The 22,030-nt window shown below is 40.4% G+C and overlaps 1 protein-coding gene across 2 annotated transcripts in view; it reads left to right on the top strand.

Annotated features, from left to right (window-relative positions):
- CTNNBL1 (catenin beta like 1) overlaps positions 1 to 22,030 on the top strand; it is a 158,536-nt gene that overhangs the window by 24,130 nt on the left and 112,376 nt on the right. Inside the window, exons 2-4 of one of the 2 annotated variants that reach the window (XM_081832805.1) lie at positions 7,534 to 7,722; positions 11,490 to 11,596; positions 20,734 to 20,875. In XM_081832805.1, coding sequence (XP_081688931.1) covers positions 7,534 to 7,722; positions 11,490 to 11,596; positions 20,734 to 20,875 — 438 coding nt within the window. The remainder of the gene's footprint in view (positions 1 to 7,533; positions 7,723 to 11,489; positions 11,597 to 20,733; positions 20,876 to 22,030) is intronic. The other variant, XM_081832806.1, reaches the window with a different exon arrangement.

The following is a 22,030-nucleotide window of genomic DNA, read 5'->3' as shown; positions in this document are numbered from 1 at the left end:
TTGCAAGGGAGCCCTGATGTTAACTTTGGCAGGTTTCATGCCTGCAAATATTGATTGAGCCAGAAGTCCTAGTTGTAAAATGTCACCAGTGAATGTGCAGCCAGCAAAGGCAAGGGAAAACTCATTACTACAGCTCATCTGTAACTTCTGGGTCAGGCCACTCACTACCATCTGGTAAAAATGCATGTTTGAAAGCTTCCTTTTATTCTGACAAAATGTAATCAGGCGAGGTTAACAGCAGATGATTTCTGAGCATTTCAAATTGGTTATACCAATCCGTCCACAGCCTGGGTTTGTGACATTCCATATGTCTAATTACCTTTAGAGGTGTCAGAAAGCTTTAAAATTATGAAACCTAGTGGCAGGAAGGAATTTAATCATGTGTATACCTACCTTTCCCCCTGTGTTGTATGCACCCCCCCATATTGAAAGTATTTATTCTGAAAAAGAAAAGGCGATGATAGAGGAAGAAATAGGATTACTGTCCTGAAATAATCCAAAGATTTTTTTTTTAAATGTGAGAGTGGGACTAATCATGTTTATATTGCTTTAAAGAGAAAGATTAAGGACCAAGGAAGAAAGTTGTAAGTTGTAAGGTTTCTCCTCAATTTAACAAACTCTCTGAGTGATCCAAAGATGGAAGGGGCACAATTTAGGGAGGGGTTAAGTTTCTGGTCACTGGAAGTGTTAGGAAAGCCCCAGCCTATACCCAGTGAAGATGTTTTAAAGGGGATTCAAACCTCAGATAGACGATTGGGTTAGATTCAAGGCTTCCTAAAGTCTGGATGTCTCTACTGTTTCAGAATTACTGCAGGAGGTTGTGAATCCATACAGATGTACACAGGCATTTTCTGTAGAATGAATCTCAGTCTCTCAAAATTAATCCTTCTCTCTCTCTCCCTGTCTCTCTCTTGTTGTATATCAGGAGTTAAAAACACAAATGTAGGAGTTAAAAACACAAATGCAATGAAAAGTATTGCCAAATAGATAGTAATATATTTGTCACTGTGTTCTTTCTCAGTCATTGGATATTAAAAGGTACAGTAGGGGGTAGGGTCTGTCATATTTTGACATTAAAAAAAGATTTTCGTTTTAAAATCTGTTAGTGGTCAACACCCTTTCCAACCTTGAGGTTCTTTGATTTTTGAATCAAATGTGTCCAAGAGAGGTGGGAAGCTACTTGTATTATCTTCTATGAGCCAAACTCTGCTGGGCACTTTAGAAACATTGGCCTTACAATGAATCATGGAACACTACATCAAAAACTAATGATGTAATGTATAGTGATTAACATAACATAATAAAATAAAAAAAATTTTTAAAAAGAAACATTGGTGTTTGTGTGCTTAATATATACATATATAAATAAATATATGAAAGTGGTTATTGTTTCTAGCTTATAGATTGAGAAAACTCAAGCTTAGAGGGGGTAAGTTATTTTCCAGGACTGCTAACTAAGTAGAGGGACTAGGATTTGAATTTAAGAAAGTTTGACTTCTAAACTCATTCTCCATATAGGGTATCACCAATTGCAAATAGGTTAGCTAGTTAGTATTGCAGAGTAGGAAAAGCACTATATTGGGACTTAGAAGCTTTGTATTATTGCCCATCGCAGACAAATTGCTTAAAGCCACTGGGCTCAGATTTCCTTATTTCTATAAAGAGAGGGATAAACTAGATTACCCTTTGAGCTCAAATTTCTGAGTCTTTCCCATTGTTTGATATTTAGGAAATAGTACTTCATGACCCTAGTTGAAAGGCCCTTTTCTGAAGTTCTGAAGCTTCCTGGTGCTAGGTGAAAAATTCCTGGCTTATTATGATGTTATAGAAGATTTTCTTTGACTTTTTCCATTTTTTAATAGAATTGAACATATTTTTTCTTCCATTAACATGAAAGTACATTTTATGAAAATCACCTCCTCCTAACCCAGGTAACTTGGAATATTGAACTTACTTAGACACCTCCCCCTCCCATACACATCTCCACTGTTATATCCTGGTATAGACGTGCTCTTCACATTAATAATTGTGCTGGGTGTTTTCATAATTTATCATAATGACGCCATTATTGCTTATTATAGAAGGCCCCTTTCTCCCACCCCCACCCCCAAGTCTAATTGAGGTCGAGACAAGACCATAAATGCAATAATATAGATTGCATGCTCAGAGGAAATGGAGTTGGTTTCATAGTGGAATTTTAATTTAGGATTCGTTCTGGTGATGTAGCCTCTTCCTATGGTACATTACTTTGAGCCCAATATAACTGCATTTTCCCACAGCTCCTCATTATAGCTACAGCTTCTCACTGCTTTTTAATTAAGAAAAAAAAAATAAGGAGAGAGGGAAAAAGGAAACCTGCAACTTAGGTTGGATATTGTCTGGGTACGCAGGGAGTATCCTAGGCAGATTACTTACTTAATTTTTTAACTCTTTCCAAGCTTTCATGGAGATGTCTTGATTTCTGTTTCCAGGGGGATGGATATAAATATCATCCATCACACATACACACACATACTAGGCTTCAAGATCTTTGGAAAGTGAAAGCTTCTCATATATATAATCTTGAAGCTTACCATAAGCTTTGAACAAGTGGAAATCCGTTATGTAACCTAGAAAGGCAACCAGCTGTGTGGTTGGATGGTGGCAAATGCTTAGTGAGCATTTATACCGCTCACCACCTATTGGGAGTAAGGCAGGGAATGTAGAAGATTTTTTAAATCGTTAAAGGCTGATGTTCTGGTACATCAGAAGTTAAGAGTTAATCGTTTTTTCTCTAGTCTTGTGGGCAGCAGAAACAAAGAAATGACTTTATGAGGAACAGTTTCTTTTGTCATTCCTTCATCTTGAGGGATTCCAAACACCTTTCAGATACCAAAACAAATTAATCTCCAAAGGTGACTGGTAAGAATGGCTTAATCCTTTTGGGATTGGTTTTGTAAGACACAAGGAGAGCTCATGCCTGAGCTGTTGACCTCTCTGACAGGCTGGAGTGTTACATTCCCTTCCTGAATCCAGAGCCCTTTGGCTCTTCTGTAGTGGAATCGGTTTGACAGCTCTGAGATTCTTCCCCACTTGTGTATTCTTGCTTTGTTTTGTGTAACTGATCACTCTCTCAGTAGCGAATATTGGTAAATATAATGTAGAGGTCAGGGTATTGTTAGCTTTATCATTTTTTTGTGGGGACCTTTCACAAATAGGACTTCAGCTTTCTATGAGTCCATATTTTATGTAGTGTTGCTGGAAAGACGGTTCCATTTTGGCTTTATCAGGGGACAGAAAGCCCTTGGATGAAAGTCCTCTAGACCTGTGGAGACCTGTGGTAGCCAGTATGGTAGCCGCGAGCTGTGTGTGGCAGTTGGGCACACGAAATGGGGCTGGGGCTGGGTCTGGGTCGAGACACACTGTGAATGTAAAGTAATATGCCAAACTCCAGAGACTTACTTAGTATGAAAAAAAAGTAAAATATCACATTAGTAATTTTTAAAATGCTGATTACATGTTAAAATGATAATATTTTAAATATATGGGATTAAAAATATTAAAATTAATTTCACCTGCTTCTTTTCACTTTTTAAAATGTGGCCCCTAAAAAATTTAAAATTACATCTGTGGTTTGCATTTCATTTTAATTGGGCAGCTATGTCCTAGACTGTTAAGCCCTTTGATAGCAAAGCAGCATTTGTCTTACATTTATGTCCCCAGTTGCCAGCACAGGCCTTATACATAGTTGGCATTTAATAAATATTTGTTAAAGAAATGAATCCCAGCCTTTATTCTTCAGAGTGGTCAAATTTCAGAAATGCGTAGAAACTTCTCTTTTTGGAGTGTTCGTATCTGAAAAAGAGACAACCCTTTTTGGGAAGAACAAAAGTTTTTAAAATTTTGCCTTGGGAGAAAAAAATGGCTAAAATAAAATATCTCTGGGCCTTTGAACAGCTTACCTATCTGTTAGAGGTGGGAGCTGATAATGTTGGTGAAGGAATCATGGCAGAGCACCCTAATGGGTTCTGCTCTGCTCTGCTGGAGAGTTGTCATGAGGGGAGCTCAAGCTGAATGTCTGACGGAGAAGGGAGTTGTAGAAACAGTTAGTGAACCTGGAATTTGCCCTCTTAGGGATGTTCTGCTTAGACTATTCCTTATGATTAACAGAGCTGTTCTTGTCTCAAGAATCCATCCTGGCCCTTTCTGTCTCCATTTCCCCATTGAGACATGACCCAAATGGAAGCCTGGGACTGCCACTGCGCCACCTTATTACTTGAAGATCCTTTACGCTCTGCAGTTCTTTAATACATTATTTGTTTAATGAGTGGTTTACCAAATATTTTAATTTGGCCAGGGTCTTACATGACTTATATTTATGGGTATATGTTCTTGACTGAAAGTCCCTTGGGCCTGTCTTAGTTAGGGTCCTGGAATCATGTACCAAAAGGTTGCAAACTTCAGGTTCAACTTTGAGTTGACCAGGTTCAGCTTTGAGAAGAGACCAGGTTGTCTTTGCAAGAGTTTATTAAAGGATCTCAAGCATCCCCTCTCCCTGCTTAGAAAATAGAACTGTTAACCTACTTCTCTTGCCCAGAGATGTGGTGAAGATTAAGAGAAGTGCTTTAAGTTCTGCAGGAGGGAGGTGCTATTTCAGGGGAAATTATTAGAGGTCAAAGTGAAGCTCTTCCCCTACCTTTGAGAGGTTTGTTTTAAAAAAGTAGATTGGAAGATGTATTCCAAAGATGACACTGCCAGTATTCTTTCAGGCTTGCATTTCTTTCTTTTTTTTTTTTTTAAAGATTTATTTATTTATTTGAGAGAGCGAGAATGAGAGAGAGAGAGAGTACATGAGAGGGGGGAGGGTTAGAGAGAGAAGCAGGCTCCTCGCCGAGCAGGGAGCCCGACGCGGGACTCGATCCCGGGACTCCAGGATCATGACCCGAGCCGAAGGCAGTCGCTCAACCAACCGAGCCACCCAGGCGCCCCCAGGCTTGCATTTCTTAACTATGGCGGTATTTAGCTTTTTCCTTTTAATTGTGGTCCACTGCCTTTTCTCTCTGCCCTCAGAGATAAACAATCCAGAAATCTCCTTTCTGTGGAGAACTATGGAGCCCGTGCTTTGATTTGACTGCTGCAGCAGCCTCACGCTAATCAGAATCGCAGCAGGCCTCGTTTTATGTGCCTGAAAGAATTAGTGCTCCCAGGGGGCTGAAGTTCCTTACCTGCTGGGGAGCTACAGATTTCTGGTTTGAAGCCTGCCCTCCTTTAGGGATCAAGCTACCTTTCCTTTCTTTCTCACATGAAAACCACCACGTCCTTTTGCTTGTGGTCCATGGTACCTGGCATATTGATTTTCTTCTTTTTCTCCTCTTTTTCTAAGTGCCAGTAATGACAATAGATTTTTATAATTTTTGTGTTTATAAAAGTAGAGTGTTATCATATCAAATGATAATCTATCTCACAGAGGCTAGGAACAGAGTGAAAAATAGCAGGTGGTAACCTACAAACCAAATTGTCTAATGTGAGTTTTCTAAGCAGTGTCATATGCTTAGACTTACTGGCACACCTGGTATGTGGAACCAGCAGGGTATGTGAATATAGAGGGAAATGACTTTGCACACTGGGATAGTGCAGTTCAGTAGCAGTGTGGGTTATAAGTCACAAGGTGAGATGTGTAATGTGCATAGTAGAAATTTGTCTCTTATCACCACCAAACAACTTAGCAGGTTGGCAGCAAATGGGGCATTCTCTTCTGTTGGTCATAATAAACCATGTCACACCTAGCACACTATTAGTGTGTGTAGTTATTATAACATATAAAGAAAAGCTCATTGAACCTAACACAGATGTCTTCTGTTGAGGAAGACAGAATCATGTGGATTACCTTATAGTAATGATCTTTTATTTTTGTTTAGTACTGTTGTCGTTTAGCGTTGTTTTTTTTTTTAATATTTTATTTATTTGACAGAGAGAGAGAGACAGTGAGAGAGGGAACACAAGCAGGGGGAGAGGGAGAGGGAGAAGCAGGCCTCCCACGGAGCAGGGAGCCCGATGCGGGGCTCGATCCCAGGACCCTGGGACCATGACCTGAGCCGAAGGCAGACGCTTAACGACTGAGCCACCCAGGTGCCCCCCCTTTTTTTTAAGACTTTATTTATTTGAGAGACAGAGCATGCGTGAGTGTGGAGTGGGGGTGGGGGTGGGGGGTGGGGGCTGAGGGCAAGGGAGAAGCAGATTCCTTGCTGAGCAGGGAACCTGATACGGGACTCGAACCCAGGACTCTGGGATCATGACCTGAGCTGAAGGCAGAGGCTTGACGGATGGAGCCACTCAGGCACCCTTCATTTAGCATTCTTTCACTAAAGTTTGCAACCTTTTGGTACAAGCTTCCAGTTATGAATAAGTTCTAGGAATCCAATGTATAGCAGAGTGACTTTAGTTAGCAATACTGTATTGTATACTTGAAAGTTGCTAAGAGAGTAGATCTTAAATGTTCTCACCACCAAAAAAAAAGGTAATTTTGCGAGGTGATGGAGGTGTTAACTAACTTAATGTGGTAATCATTTTGCAATATATATATATGAATCAACTAATCACATTGTACACAATGTTATATGTCAATTATATCTTAGTGAAGCTGGAGAAAAATGGTAAACATATACACACACACAAGCACCCTTTGAAGTTCACAGGGAAAAGGGTTATAATTTCCGTTTGCCGTTTGTAGATGAAGAAACGAAGGTTTAGAGAGGTTAATGACATGCCCAGAGCTGCACCAGTAGTAACCTGAGCTGCTTGGAGACGTTGGGCTGTTTGATTCCTGGTGCAGTGCTGTTTCTCCTCAGCTCTGAAGCCCATTTCAGTAGTGCTTCATTTTATTCCAATTTAATGGAAGGCCGCTGTTAAGAACTCCTCCGTGGACTGCAGCGTCAAAGGCAAAACGAGGACCTAACAGTGTGGCAGCCAGAGCCCTGGACCAGGAAGTGCCGATTGTGTTTTCAGTGCAGCTGCTGGCTTTGGGACTCTGGGTAATACTCCCTCTGGGCCTTACTCTACCCTATTCTTCCATAAAGTAGGACTTCGGAGTCCAGTAGACCCTTGGGTGTTACATAGGTAATCTTCTCTGCTTGAACTACTTGTGAGTGACTGTAGTCTTTCATAGACATGAATTAAAACCATGTGAAGGGATTGGTGTCGGAAATTGTATTGTAACTAGTAAATTGAGCCTAACCCATCTCAACGTGGCTGTGTTCCCTGTGATTTCTATATACACAGCAACTTTTGTGAAGTGCTAAAACTTCGCATATTAAAAAAGTTCTGTAAAAAGAAAAAGCCAACTACCTTGTAGGTGACTTTAGTCATGTATTTATAGAATCACTATGGGTCTGAAAAAATGACCACTTGGAGCTTTACTTCATTTTGTGGGAGAAATCGTATTGTATGGAGCTTTTCATCAGTGAATCCTTGAAAGCTTTTATAATGTCTGCTACGTGTGCCCTTCTAGGTCTTTTCCAGCTCTGGAATCCTGTGTTTCTTTTTTTTCGTTCTCAGCCCAACAGGGGCACAAAACGTCCCCGGGATGATGAAGAGGAAGAGCTGAAAATGCGTCGGAGGCAGGCTGGTCCCCGAGACCGTGGCCGCTATCGGGAAGAGGAGATGGTGGTGGTAGAAGAAACAGACGATGACAAAAAGAGACTGCTGCAGATTATTGACAGAGAGGGCGAGGAGGAAGAGGAAGAGGTAAGGTGGCAGGCGAGGCTGGCCCTGACACGCAGTGTCTGTAGAGTGTCATTTTAGGTCAAATATTTCATTCCTCTGAGCTTTTCAGCTTCATCTGTTAAACAGGGCGAGGAATACTTACTGCACAGTATTGACGGGAAGGTGAAGTGCGCTGATGGAGTTGGGAAGCATTTTCAAAGTGTAAAGATCATTATAGATAGAGTTTTTAAATTCTTCTGGATTATGTGTCCTCATCGAGGCCCGAGCACTGGACTGTGGGGCTGTCGCTGTTGACTGAGGAGGGTCAGGGAGGCTTCCTAGGCCGGGCACACTGAAGGCACTTCCATTTGTTAATGTAGTCGGTAGTCTTTGAAAGAGGAGTGGCATTTTATCACACTAGTGGAAGGAGGCTTTTCAGTTGAGATGGCGTTAGCAAAGCAGCAAAGGTGGAGAAGTTCAAGGTGGAGCTAAGAGATTAGGTATTTAGGTGTAACTGAGAAAATACAGTTTAGGAAAAGAGGTGCTATTTGCTGTTCCTCAAGATGCCTTAAGGCATACTCATTCCTACCTCTGGACCTTTTGACTTCTATTCCCTTTGTGGAATGCTCTTCCCGTAAGGCTTTGCATGGCGGGTTTCTTTCTTCTCATTTGGGTCTCAGTTCAGATGTTTCCTCCTCAGAGAAGCCTTTCCTATCTCTGGGGTAGCCCTGTAAGTTATTCTCTTATCACTTTGGTCAGTATATTGTCTTCATAGCATTTACCGTGATCTGAAATCCTGGTTTGTTTATTTTACTCATTTGCTATCCTCTCCCCCACCTCTTATGAAAACACGGACTGGCTCTGTTTTGTTCACAGCTGTATCTCTAGCACTCAGTGCAGTGCCTAGCTCTTGGTAGGCCCTTGATAAATATTTATTGAATGAATAAATGAAGCTAAAAAGAGTAGAGGTAAAATACCAGTGATTAAAAATAAAATGACCTTACCTAAGTGTCTTTTTATATCCATAAGTGTTAACTTGCATGTTATTTCACCCTGGCATTTTGTTAAAAATGAATTATGGAAATGGATTCTTAAGAGCCAGCTGTTTTTTGGTTCCCTGAAAGACATGATGCTAAGTTTGGATTTAAAAAATGAAGCTGGAGTGTGAATCTGAGAAGGAAAAAAAAATGGATTCATATTCCAAAAAGGTCTTTACTGTGTTGTGACAGTAACTCTCTCATTAGGATTTGTACCAGTGCTAATTTGGGGATCTGCCCCCAAAAGATGGTGACACTTTGCAAATCTGTGGTGGGAGAGGGTCCTGAATTTCCTCTCTGAGGGCAGCAGCCCTGCTAGGCTTAGACAAACCGTGTGTGTAGCACATCCTCTCTCCTTCCTTCCCTCTCGGCTCTCCCTCCCTCCCTCCCTGCTCACTAGCTTCGGCTCAGTCTGTTAGCCCTGCAGCAGCAGTTAATTGGCAGGTATAATTCCCATGTAGGGCAAGGCTGGTACTGGAGGATTAGGATAGTAGCTGTCATGGGTAAGTGGTTTCTAGCCTGGGAGACAGAAATGTAGTGTGGGACCAGGTCTTCTGTTAAGGGACAAGGGAAAAAGAGATCGCTTTGTAAAAATGACACATGGAAGACTACAAGTCCAGGAGTTATTTTCTCGCTGCCACCAAAGTCCCATTTGATGAAAAACAAGTGATGTTTGCCCCTGTAAAGTCATGTGGACTTGTAAAATATTATTGTCCTTTTTGTGCTATATCACCAGCATTCATCTTTCTGAAATCTCCCTCTGGTTTCTGACGTTGAGCTATTGGAGTCTTAGTCGATGACTAAGACTGATAATTCAGTTTTCCCCCAGCATTGGAGGGAAATTAAAAGAGGGAAGGCCAAACCCTGGAGAGGCTAGGATTTGGGGGATCCTATGAGAGCTGTATTAACACTATTACATTTTTTTTCCTGCAGGGTGGGCAAGATGTTAGCTAAGGGAAAGAAAAGAAGTGGAGATTGAGGTTGCTTGAAAGTGATTTAACCCTTCCTAAAAATTTAGATTACTTAGTGAAATCCTCGTGATGCATTGGGTGCATCGTGCCTGTTGCTAGTAGTAACAATAAGCGTTTATGTTAATGTAGTGTCCTGTAGTTTGCAAAACAGTTCTATGCACCTCATCTCTTTAGGTCATCTCCATGACCTTGAAAGAGACAGGTAATATTTTCGCCCTCCCTCTCTCCCTGCCTGCCTGCCTGCCTTCCTTCAACACATCTTCCCTGGGTGCTTGCTGTGTGTCGGGCACTGTGATGGGCACTGGAGAGTCAGCAGTGAACAAGTAGACATGGGCCACCGAAAGGGATGTTTACTCTGGTTTGGGGTTGGAGAGATTGTCTGGGCTAGATCCTGCCATACCTTCTTTATATGGGTCATGTGAAGGATTTAGAATTTTATTCTGAATGCCAAGTGGATGAATTCAAGAAAGACTTGTGAGGTAGTCTGTTGGACTTGATGAGGGTTTGAGGATTATATTCAGCAAAGTAACATCACCACGTGCCTAGTAAGTAGTGAAGCTTGACTCTGAGTCTTGACTGAGCCGGGGCACTGAGTTCAGTTTGTGAAGTTTCTCTTTAAGCTACAGATACTGGGCATGGGGTGGGAGTCCAACAGAGGTCCTCAGGGGCCAGGAGTCATTGATAGAATCTAAGAAATCTGTCATGCCCAAAACGAATTTATAGATAACTCCTATGTTGGCTAACTGAATATACAAAAACAAAACAAAACAAAAAAACCCAACATATGAACATTGAAATTTAATAAAATAATAGCTAACACTTTTGAGTACTTATACAATTATGAGATGATTCAGTGCTTTCCAGAAGGATCAGTTTCTGGTTCTCTTAATAGCAGTCTTTGTATTGCTTTTAGGTGTGAGTTGTGGTCAGTGGCCACAAAAGCTGTGAAGCCAGGAGTTGGGTGTCAGAGAGGCAGAGTGCACTGTAGCACGTGACTCTAACCTTGAAAAGAAACTGAGGAGAAAACATTCTTGAAATTTTATTGTTGATTTTTTTGGGGAAAATGATTCCGTTTACAAAAATTCATTTTATTTACCTTTGTAGTTATTATTCCAGTGTTTGAAATAAGAAAACTGTATGGTCTATTAGTTTTTTATGTCTCCCCTGAGTGAGGTTACTAAATTCTTGATGCTATATCGGGCCTCTCTGATTTCCTTCCCAGTAGCTAGTAAGGACCTGAAACAGTAATGTATAAGAAATGCAAAGCAGTGACTGTTGCTAATTAACAAGCATTCTTATGGTATTCGCTGTACAAAAATAGGCTGTGAGTTGGATTTGGCCTGTGGACTGAAGTTTGTCGACCCCTGGCGTGGGGATTCCCAAAGATTGAGGTCCACTGTCATTGACTCAGGGTTTGACCTTGAACGAGTTCTTTTAAACCTGAGTGTTATCTTACCTGTACAACAAGGAGAAGGATGGGTAAATATTAAATTAAACTATCTAATACTGTTGCTTATTCCATGCCATACAGTATGCTCAAGAAATATTTGTTGAATGAGCTAGTCTTTAAAACCTTAAACTGAGCTTCCTGAGCTAGTTGTGGGACAGAGTGATACAACATAGCATGTGATCTAGACCCTTAACCTTCTTTCCAGCGGGGGAGATAAAGTATATACTGTATATTTAACCCAGGAAGGTGAGTGGCAGAATGGCATGAAAGAGCCATAGAAAAGAAGTAGTGATTAGTGAATGAGAAATCCCTTTGGACTGAAATTGTTGCTGTTTGTTTCCTTTATACCAGGAGGAACCACTAGATGAGAGCTCAGTGAAGAAAATGATCCTTACATTTGAAAAAAGATCATACAAAAACCAAGAGTTGCGGATCAAGTTTCCAGACAATCCAGAGAAGTAAGGCTGTTTTGCTGAAACCCTCTTTCCTCCTACATGTTATGTTTGTTGTTTTTGTTTTGTTTTTCATTTGTTTTGCCTGCTTTGGTTTTTGTGATTTGTGTCAGGAGTCCCAGGACAACCCACATGTTTGGGAAATCACTGGAAAGACTCATAGGGCTCAGAGTCAGTGGTACTCAAGGGCACACAACAGGATCAGCAAGAGGGAAAGACAGATAAGGCTGGACTCTGGAGAAATTCATGTATAGGCTCCTTGTCTTTTTTCTGCCGGGGTTACACGCAGACATGTTCCTTTCTCCAACAGTGAAATACATCAGCACGTGTGTAGTGTTTCTGTCCAGGGAAGCGCATTTGAGTGAGACTTACGAGTCCAAGATATTTATTGAAAACAAGTTATGTAGGCCTTCTCTGTCAGCATGACTATCAAAATTCCACACTCCCAGAGGGAAAGCAGAAGTTAAGTGCTCCAGGTGGGTAAAACACCCTTATCACTTAGGGAACCTTTCAAAAGCCAAGTTCCCAGATACCAGCCCTAGGACTAGATGCTTGTAAAGATCAGGTCTACTATGTTAACTCTTTTCTGCATTGTTCTTCTCAAGGCGCAAAGAAAACTGACCATGCCTGTCATTAGTGATAGCTTTACTGGTGAGAAAATTTCAAAGGCTTTGCGGTTAGACAGATATGGGTGTGACTCCTACATGACCTTGAGTAAGTCACTTCTCCTTTTTTAGCCTCAGGTATCTCATCTGTATAAAGAAATAAAACCTCCTTCACAGGGTTGTTGTGAAGATTGAGTGAGAATGATGGCAGGTGTTTAGCTCAGTGCCTGGCACACAGTAAGTGCTCACTGAATGACAGTTCACGTGATTGTCACTGCACCAGCACCTCCATGTACTGTGAGGTGCTGTCATGAGGAATCTAGTGTCTTTCAGTCCATCTTGACAAGTACTAACATGGAAAGATCACCTGTTATGTGACCAAAAAAATCAAGGTGTGGAATATGTACAGTATGATTTAGGTAGGGAAAAAAATGAATTCTAACTAAAGGAATTGCATATTTATACAGATTTTAATGTTCTAAATCTCTCTTCCCTCCCTGTCTTTCTGCCTCTCAGGACATACACTTTTAATAAATCTTAATAGGCCCAAGGCCCCTAGGCAATTAAGAGTTGAATAGTACAGTCTTTGTACTCCAGTTTATAGGTTACTAGGGAGACTGACTATAAATGCAGGGTAGAAGGAAATACACTTTAAAGAGATAGAAGCAGAGTGCTGTTAGAGCATAGGGAAAGAAGCCATGAATACCAAGTTGGGGGCTATTGAGGGCTTCACAGAAGAGGTGGTATTTGAGCTTGGCCTTGAAGAATGATTTTTATTTTAATAGGCAGAAGAGAACATGGAAAGGCCTTCCAGGCAATGTGATTAGCGTGAACAAAGGCACAGAGGTATCAGAGGGCATAGAGTCCTCATGGCAACCTAGTGAGGCTGATGTGATTGAGTACGTCCTCTCTGTGCTGTAGATGAGGAGGTATAGAGAGAGGAGAACCTCGTTAACTGGACCCAGGCCGCAACCCTCTTTGATCAGAGCTCAGCCTTCCCAACACCAGAGTCCTGTCAGTTTTGTGCTGACCTCTACCTTATCGTAGCACTTGTCATACTGCATTGTGTCTGTGTATGCATGGGTGTGTTTGATTATACAAGTAATACATGAACAGACTGTCATAAAAAACACCCAACAGTGCATAAGTAAAATAAAAAATGAAAGTTCTCCTTCACTGCACAGACCCCCTTTCCGTTCCGCTACCCGGAGATAGTCTCTGTGAGTATTCCTTTAGATTGTTTTCTGTACATATATTTACATATGTAATTTTTTCCCCCTACCTAAATCATACTGTACATATTCTGAACCTTGATGGTTTTACTTACATAACAGGAGATCTTTCCATGCGTGTTTACCTTTTGTTTTGTGACTGGTGCGGTGTGTTTCATGGTGTGGAGATACCATGATTTATTTACTATTTTTCTTTGGATGGATATTTGGTTATTTTAAATATTGACTTTTGTGAACAATGCTGCAGTGAATGTCTTAGTGTGCATTATTTCTGTGGGATAGATACCTAAGTGTTGAATTCTCCAATTGAAGGGGATGTATTTTAAACTCTGATAGCCCCTGCCAAATTCCATACCCTGGCCTTTTATTCTACCAGCTGGTCTCTTTCCCTAAATTTTTGCCCACGGTGAATGTGATCTTTGTCATTTGTTCTATTGTTATTTCCTTCCTCAGTGGTTTTCCTGCATTAGACTCTGTGCCTTTCAGGAGGTAGACTGTGTCTTGTTTGTTTCTGTTTGTAGTACCTAGCACAGTTCCTGCCATACTGTAAGTGCTCAGTAAACAGGAGAGATCTTACATAGTTGAGGTCATCCATATTACATTCCCAGTGCTTGGAACCTGAGGATACATTATGAGAAAGCTATGCTATAGGTTGATAACATTAGAAATTTAAGAACCACAGTACTTTTTGGAATGCCAATATTACCTTTCTCCACTTCTAAGTATACTTCTGTCGGTGTAGAGCAGTGAGTTTCTGCAGGTTATATTCACCTCTACTTCTTAGGTACCACAGATGCTCCAGTGTTACAATTCATAAAGTGGTTTTAAGAAAATGTTATTGCATTAAAAAAAACAACAACAGTGTTTTCCATCCAGACAAATTTATACACTATTTTAGTTTTTAAGTCACAACATTCAAAAATTGAAATTATGCATAAAGAACATTTTTTTTCATATCTAAAAGCAGGTAGGAAACTGCATTGTGTTTTAACCTTGAGTTCTTGAATTCCTACTGGTGCAGTGTCTTTTATAATTCTCTAGACCAGCGAGGTGCAATTAAGATGAAAATTGCTAGAGCATAGTTGAATGAAGCTTTCCGGTTGAGATCAGAAACGTTCAAATTTATTTTCCCATATATGCAATTGTCATTTTGATTGCATACCCAAAAATGCCTCTCTTCATTTGGCTGCATTTCAGATTCAATTGACAATTCTTATGCAGCGTCTACTTGGCACTGTGTGATCATTCTCCCAAACATCACAAGAGTAGAGTGTGCTCCTTCTCTCCTTCTCTTCATTTTTGTAGGGCTGGAATTACTTAGTTTATTGGTTCTCAAACTTTTTAGTCTCAGGACCCCTTTGCACTCTTAAATTATTGAGTACCCCAAAATGCTTATCTTAGGAAATTTTAGAATATACAAGCACACATTTCATTAGCCCTCAGGGCAATGATAGCACCACGTGTTGTGCAGCCCTCTGGAAAATTCCACTATACAGTCCTGAGAGAATGAGAGTGAGAAAGGCAAATAATGTTTTGGATTTACCATAAAAATAGTTTTGATCATATAGACACCTGAAGGATCTCCGGCCAGCTCCTACCCTACCCTGGGGTCCTAGGACCACACTTTGAGAATTGCTGATTCATTTGGGTGGAAGAAACCTCATGCTTCCTATGTATTGATAGCTTGTTTTATGATTGCAGGGGAACTCACTGGTTTCTGTTGCTTTTCTGGTATTTTTGACTTCACTGATCATTTGCTAATATTCACTCTTGTGGTTGAATGAGAACATCATGCTGGTCTGAAGCAAATGTACATGGGCAGACGAGCAGAATATTCTCTGTCATACCAGATGGAATTGATGACCCCGCCTCAGCCTGGGTTACTGTTTTAATATGTTGCTCTGTTGCTTTCCCATTGACCTCTAACTTGATCCTTTCTTCCAGCTGTGCATCAGCTGTTGTTAAAGGTATGCCTAATCCCTAGACAGTCAGTCCTTTACAAATATTGTAGTGTGTGCTTTAAATGAGGAGGCTTATTCTTGGTCAGCCAAAAGAGAAGAAAATTTTCTTTGTTATAGCAGAGCAGACTGGAGGGTACCTAGATTTATTGAGCACCTGCTATGTGCCAACTGTTATTAGGCACATTATATTTATTATCTCTTTTAATCCTCACTATAATTCAGCTAGGAAGCTTAAGGAAGTTGAAGTTTAGAGATAGGTTAGTTAATATTCTCCATCTCCCTTGTCCAGACTGGGGCCCTATGTTCTTTGTTCCAATAACAGTTTTCTTGGGCAACACTAGACATCCTTACAATTAATTGCATTGAATAGATTGTTTAGATTTGTGCCTTGCTAGAAGCTCCATGAGGACAGCAGCTGGGATTGTTTTGTTATTTGTTATTTCCTCAGTACCTAGCACAGTGACTGGCACTTAGTGTGTGCCCCATGAATGCTTGTTAACACACTGCTCTTGGTTACACAGCCTATAAATGTTGTGGCTGGCGTGTAACCCAGGTCAGTCTCATTCCCAAGTCCAGGGGTTTCCTGCTCTAGCTCATTATTAATGTAACATTGGGCCCCAGTGGTATTTTTGTGATGTTTCCCTGCTCACAGTTGACTTTTTGCTTGTTTTGTTTTGATAATTTTATGACTTTCTAAACTTAAAAACATTGGGTTAAAACTGCATAGTTGGAAGAAGAATTTCCAGGTTGGAAGGGACTGAAAGGTGCAGTCCATTCTCCCTTCTCCTTCTTGATTTTTTTTCATGTCACCCTTTATTAATTACCCCCAGTGACAAGGATCTAACTTTACAAAGAAACCTGTTTCATCTTTGGCAGCTCTGACTCATAAGATTTCAACTTGGAATGAAAAAGAATTTCAACACATTCTTTTATGAGAGGATGTCTAGACTCCTTATAATCTCAGTTGCTTCCCCAAATTAGTTTCCATAGCCCTCCTAAATAAAGTATGGTTCCCGTAACAGATGTCATATACCTTAAGGGTTATCTGATCTGCATGATAACTCTTGTATTTTCTTCTAAGCAGGCTAAGACCACAGCTGCTTTTGTGGCAACTGCTTTCCTCTGCTCCTTCCTTTGGCAGGTATCTGCTAGATTTCTTTGGTGGACTAGGGAGTGTGCCTGGTGCTGGGTGTCCAGAGATGAAGGAGTAGTAATTTCCGTCCTGGCAGAACTATCTCATGGTCTGATTTGTATTGCAGTTACAATTGACTAACACCATCAAGTCCTTTCTACACATGTGCTCTTACTAAACCGTATCTTTCTCACCCATGCATTTGTACCTGACTTTATGGGTCAGTGCAGTGCTCGGAGTGGATCCTAGGTAATTTTCCTCCTGTTAGATTTGGCCCATCATTATTGCTTGTCAGGAACTTTTTGAAATGATTTTGTCAGCTGCTGTGTTCGCTGTCTCTATAAGCTTTGTGTTATATGACATTTGTTAAGTTTGCTGTTTATATATCTTCACTTAAGTTCATCAAAAACAGGCCTAAGGGGCACCTGGCTGACTCAGTCAGAAGAGCATGAGACTCTTGATCTCGGGGTTGTGAGTTTGAGCCCCATATTGGGTATAGAGATGACTTAAAAATAAAATCTTTAAAAAACAAAAAACAGGCCTAAGGATGGAGCCCTGTGGGATACTACCAGAGGCTTCTCTTCAGGCTCACATTCATTCATTGATTATACCACCCAGGTCCCCACACCTTTTCCTTGTACTCAACGTGACTTTGCTTAGTACTATTTAGTGCCCTTGTCAGTTCTTCCCAATGAACTGTAAAAGTCTTTTGTTAAGTTACTCTCTAGTACTACTCATGTAAGGCAAATAAGCCTTAGGGATTTGCTGAGCCTTTAGGTTCAAAGATTATACAGATCTACTGCCCCAATATCTGAATTCTATGCCAGCCCTTCCAAGTCATGATTCTGATTTGGCTTCCATGCTTTAGGTGATAAGGCACCTAGTGATCTAAAAGGGTAATCTATTTGTAAGCATAGTGAAGGAGCCTTAAAAAAACTGGAATCTTGAGAAAAGTAATCTTGAAATTAGAATAATAAGCAGGTGAGAATAGACAAGGAAGCATTGGAAAAGAAGAACAACAGAATGTTTTGTGGTAACAGGTAAAATATGCCATGATAATGTGGAAGTGTGGTCCTGGCTCAGGAATTTGCAAACAAATCTGTGAAATGGAGTGAAAAACCCATAAAAAGATTAGAGTACGCATTAAAATTTAGTATATGATAGAGGTGGTATTTCTTCAGATCTGTGGAAAAAGGATAGGTTATGGTATTGGGACAATTGGCCAAACATTTGCAGAAAATAAAGTTAGATCTTTGCCCCATATCATATGCTAAAATATATCTCAGATTTACTTACTCCTAAACATTTAAATATATATAAACATAGAGATAGTATATCATAAAATATATTTGATCTTAGTGTAGGAAAAACCTTACTTAGGGTGCATGTAAGATAGAGTTCATAAAGGCAAAGATTTAACTACTTAGGCTTTTAAAAACTTTTATGTTAAAAAGCACAATGTACAAATTAAAGGGCAAATATTTTTCGTTGGTTTATTTTTTTGTAACATATGGCAGAGATTAATTTCCTTAATATAGAGAGTGCTTATAAATCAGCAAATAAGATGAGCACCCTGATATAAAAATGGTCAAAGGAGAAACAACATTAACAGAATTTTAACTTAATATCAGAAGTGCAAAATAAAAAATAAGTTATATTTCTCATCTCAAATTGGAGGAGATTTTAAATAGATAATACTGGTTTTGAGGAGGTTGTGGGGGAAATAGGCACTTCATAGACTGCTGGTACCTTTCTGGCAGGCTAGAGCAAAATCTATTAAGTTATGCATACTTTCTGACTGGGCACCTTCCTGGGAATTTATCCTAACAATAATTATGAATACATACATCGTAGTGTCATTTGTTGTAAGGGAAAAGATTGAAAAACCATCTAAATGACAAAGGGGGATTGGTAAAATAAATTATGATAGATCCACGTAAGGAAATACGATGTAGCTTTTTAAAATGTATTATTTAGAATAGACATTTCAGATAGGCTTAATCTCCTACACCCGCTCTTGGATTGATTGGTGGTTTCTTTTTGGAACACTGTGTTGAGAAGGATTCTGAAGCCATGTCTGGGCTCAGCAGGGAAGGGCACTGGGTTCAATGAGGGATTTTGCCATGGAAGGAGAAGGAATGACAAGTGTTCGATACTGGCTTTTCCTGTTGTAGAAGAATGCTTAATGATAAGGGAAATTGTTCAGCCTATGTTAACAACAATGGCAAAAATTGAATATAGAACTGTATACTATGTAGGCTACTTTTTTTGGTGGTGGGGGGGGTAGGCTATGAGTTGAGAAAAACTACTTAAACCTACCAGAATATTATCAGTGGTTATTTCTGGTCACTGAGATAATGGATGGATGATTTCTGTTTATTTTTTGAAAGCTTGTCTTTTCCCAGTTTTCTATAGAAAGTAGTATTTTATAATTAGAAAAAATATATATAAATGTTATGATTAAAAATAGTAATGAGGAAAAACAGTGGTAAGGATATTGTCTGAAATACAGGCATGTTTTTAAAGAACTATAGTCTTCAGATTTTGTTCCTTGCAGAATCCAGATTTTTGGAGAGGTGGTTTTTGCCCAGCCCCTCAGCATCTGAATGAGGCATATGTAACTTCAAGAGTCCCTGCTTATGTTCCTTTTCTTTTTTTAAATTAAAGCACACTGATATAAAATTAAATTGAGGCCATTTGATTAAGCAGGCATCTGTGGATATATAGAGACAAAAGATATAATTTCTGTCTTTAAGAAGTGTACATTCTAGAAGGGAAGATAGACATAATAATAACAGCAGTGACAGGAGAATAAATGAGAGCAAACATGTAGTGCTTTTTATAGGCCAGGCATTTTTCTTAAGTGCTTTATTTATTCATTTACTCTTTACAGTAGACCTGTGAGATAGGAACTTTATGATCTTATTTACAGATGAGAAATTGAGGCATGGAGAAATGAAGTAAGTGACTAAATCAGGTTCAAACCCAGGCAGTCTGACTCCAGAGTCTGTTAAACCACTGCTGGGGCGCCTGGGTGGCTCAGTCGGTTGTGTCTGACTCTTGGTCTCAGCTCAGGTCTTTTTTTTTTTTTTAAGATTTTATTTATTTATTTATTTGAGAGAGGGAGAGGGAGAGAGAGAGTGCACGTGTGAGCAGGGGGAGGGACGGGGTGAGGGAGAGGGAAAGAATCTCAGGGAAACTCCACACTGAATGCAGAGCCTGACACGGGGCCTGATCTCACAACCCTGAGGTCATGACCTGAGCCAAAACCAAGAGTCGGATGCTCAATTGGCTGAGCCACCCAGGTGCCCCTCAGCCCAGGTCTTGATCTCAGGGTCATGAGTTCGAGTTCAAGCATGTGCAGTCTCTCCGTGGGTTACTTGGACACGATGATACAGATATCCTTTCAGATCTGTCCTCAGTTACTCTCAGTCAGATATTGTTCAGTTGCTTTACATGGATTGGCTCACTTCCTCCTCAGAGCAAACCTTCCTGTCTTGTTCATCAAAGGCTTACTGGGCATTTCTGATATGTCAAACAGCGGGGGAGGGCTGGGAGAGGTGAATGCAGAGCAGTTTTGTTCTTAGCGCCTGGGCATAGGTTTGTTGAAAGGTTTGGGTGTGGAAATGTGAGTGGAGTATCATGCTCTGTAAGGTGTGGTGGTGATTACAGGATCCTGGAGATCCTGCTGCTTTACTTTGGAATCTGCCCCCTAATCAGCTTACTGAAGGGAGAGGGTTTGGAGGAAGGCAGGGTATTTTTGGATGGCAGGAAAATCTCAGCATTGTCCTTTGGGTGAGGGGAATAATTGGCCCTTGATCTGAAGTGGCAGGTAAGAGAAACCCTTTTTGGGTTAGTCGGATAACTATGTCAGGGCAACACAGTGGTAATGGTAGCTAATCCACAGGACTGGTGGGCAGGTCATTTAATGCTAAAAATGTTTCAGGAGCCTCTAAAAGGCAACTTGTGACTGCAAGAGTAAGGGGAACCCTATAATGAGATCTGAATCCAAGATTGATTTTTGTAATGAGGGAATCGATTTCTCAAGGAAATTGTGTGACAGTATGATGTTTGGATGAGTGTACTTCCTGGTTGGTCTGTTGCAGACACTTTGACAGATTGTTTCTCTGTCTGGATTATGTTGCTGTTTGCTCCTCAGTGCTGATAAGTACCCCTTTCCTTTCACTGATGCTGTCATGTTTTCCCCTCCTAGGTTTATGGAATCCGAGCTGGACCTAAATGACATCATTCAGGAGATGCACGTGGTGGCCACCATGCCAGACCTGTACCACCTCCTGGTGGAGCTGAATGCTGTGCAGTCTCTCCTTGGGTTACTTGGACATGATAATACAGATATCCTTTCAGATCTGTCCTCAGTAGGAAGGCTGACAGGGTGAGGGAATACTGTTTACTCTCGTCTCCTGTCTGTCTCTGCTGATGTCTGCTGTCACGTCTGGTGTTCTATTTTCATTCTAATTATCTCCCGTCTTGAAACACATGCTGCTCTTTACTCATTTGAAAATCTGTTTTTATCTATGACTAAATCTTGGGCAATCCTTAATTGTCCTATTTTCTCTTATTAGTGCTGGAATTCATTGTGATTTATCTGTTCATACCTTAATAGCATTAATTTCTCAGGATCTTGATTTTCCAGGTCCATTATAGCGGCAAGGCCAGATAGGATTTGAATCTGTTGATCTAGACATCATTCTGCTAACAGACGGCCCAGTGGAGTTGAGAAAAGAGGAGGCAGTGAACCATGGTAGAAAGCACACTGGAATGTCCAGGAAGACAGGGATTTTAATTTTATTTTGTCCAGTGCTACGTTCCCTATTCCTTAAAAAAGGCTTGGTGCACAGAAGCACATAATATTTGTTGAATGAGCATTAGACCTAAACAGATGATCTAGCTTTGGCTCCCAGCTTCATTTCTAGTGTGAAATTTGGTGCCCCTCCAGCCCTTAGTATTGTCCTCTGCAGGAGTGGAGTTAATAACTTTTGCCTTTCATTGTTAACGGAGGATTAAAGGAGACCATGTGAGGGCTAAGCAGTTTCTGATACACAGTAGGCACTTAGTGGATGTTACTTTTACCTGAATCTGAACCTGACTTCCAAAACCATTTTATACTTTGTCTTTGCTCTCAGATGTGCAGCAGCTTTCTGCAAACGGCTTTTGATGTGCCCTTGGTCGGGAATATGTTCATTAAAGCAGATTCTCTTCCAGTAGTTTTTCTGTTTGAATCCAGATTTCCGAAGGTAGGAGACAAATTTAGTTAGTCTGCCTGAGTGATATTCACGGGGAATCTGCTGCTGCTTCATGTTATTTTCATCTTCCTGGTAATCTCTCTCCTGAGAGCATGTCTCACTAGGTTCTTTCCTGCTTGATAATTCTCATAGAAATAAATCAGTGAATAATTTTAATGCAGGCTTCTTGAACGGTGCTCTTAAGCCATTTCTGAGACTTGTAAGGTTAGATAGTATTAAGAATCACTCTGTCAGTCCCCAGGTTGC

Source organism: Leptonychotes weddellii, chromosome 10, assembly GCF_054177405.1.
Source record: "Leptonychotes weddellii isolate Sample4059 chromosome 10, ASM5417740v2, whole genome shotgun sequence".
Classification (NCBI taxonomy): Eukaryota; Metazoa; Chordata; class Mammalia; order Carnivora; family Phocidae; genus Leptonychotes; species Leptonychotes weddellii.
This window is presented reverse-complemented; position numbering and strand designations above follow the sequence as displayed.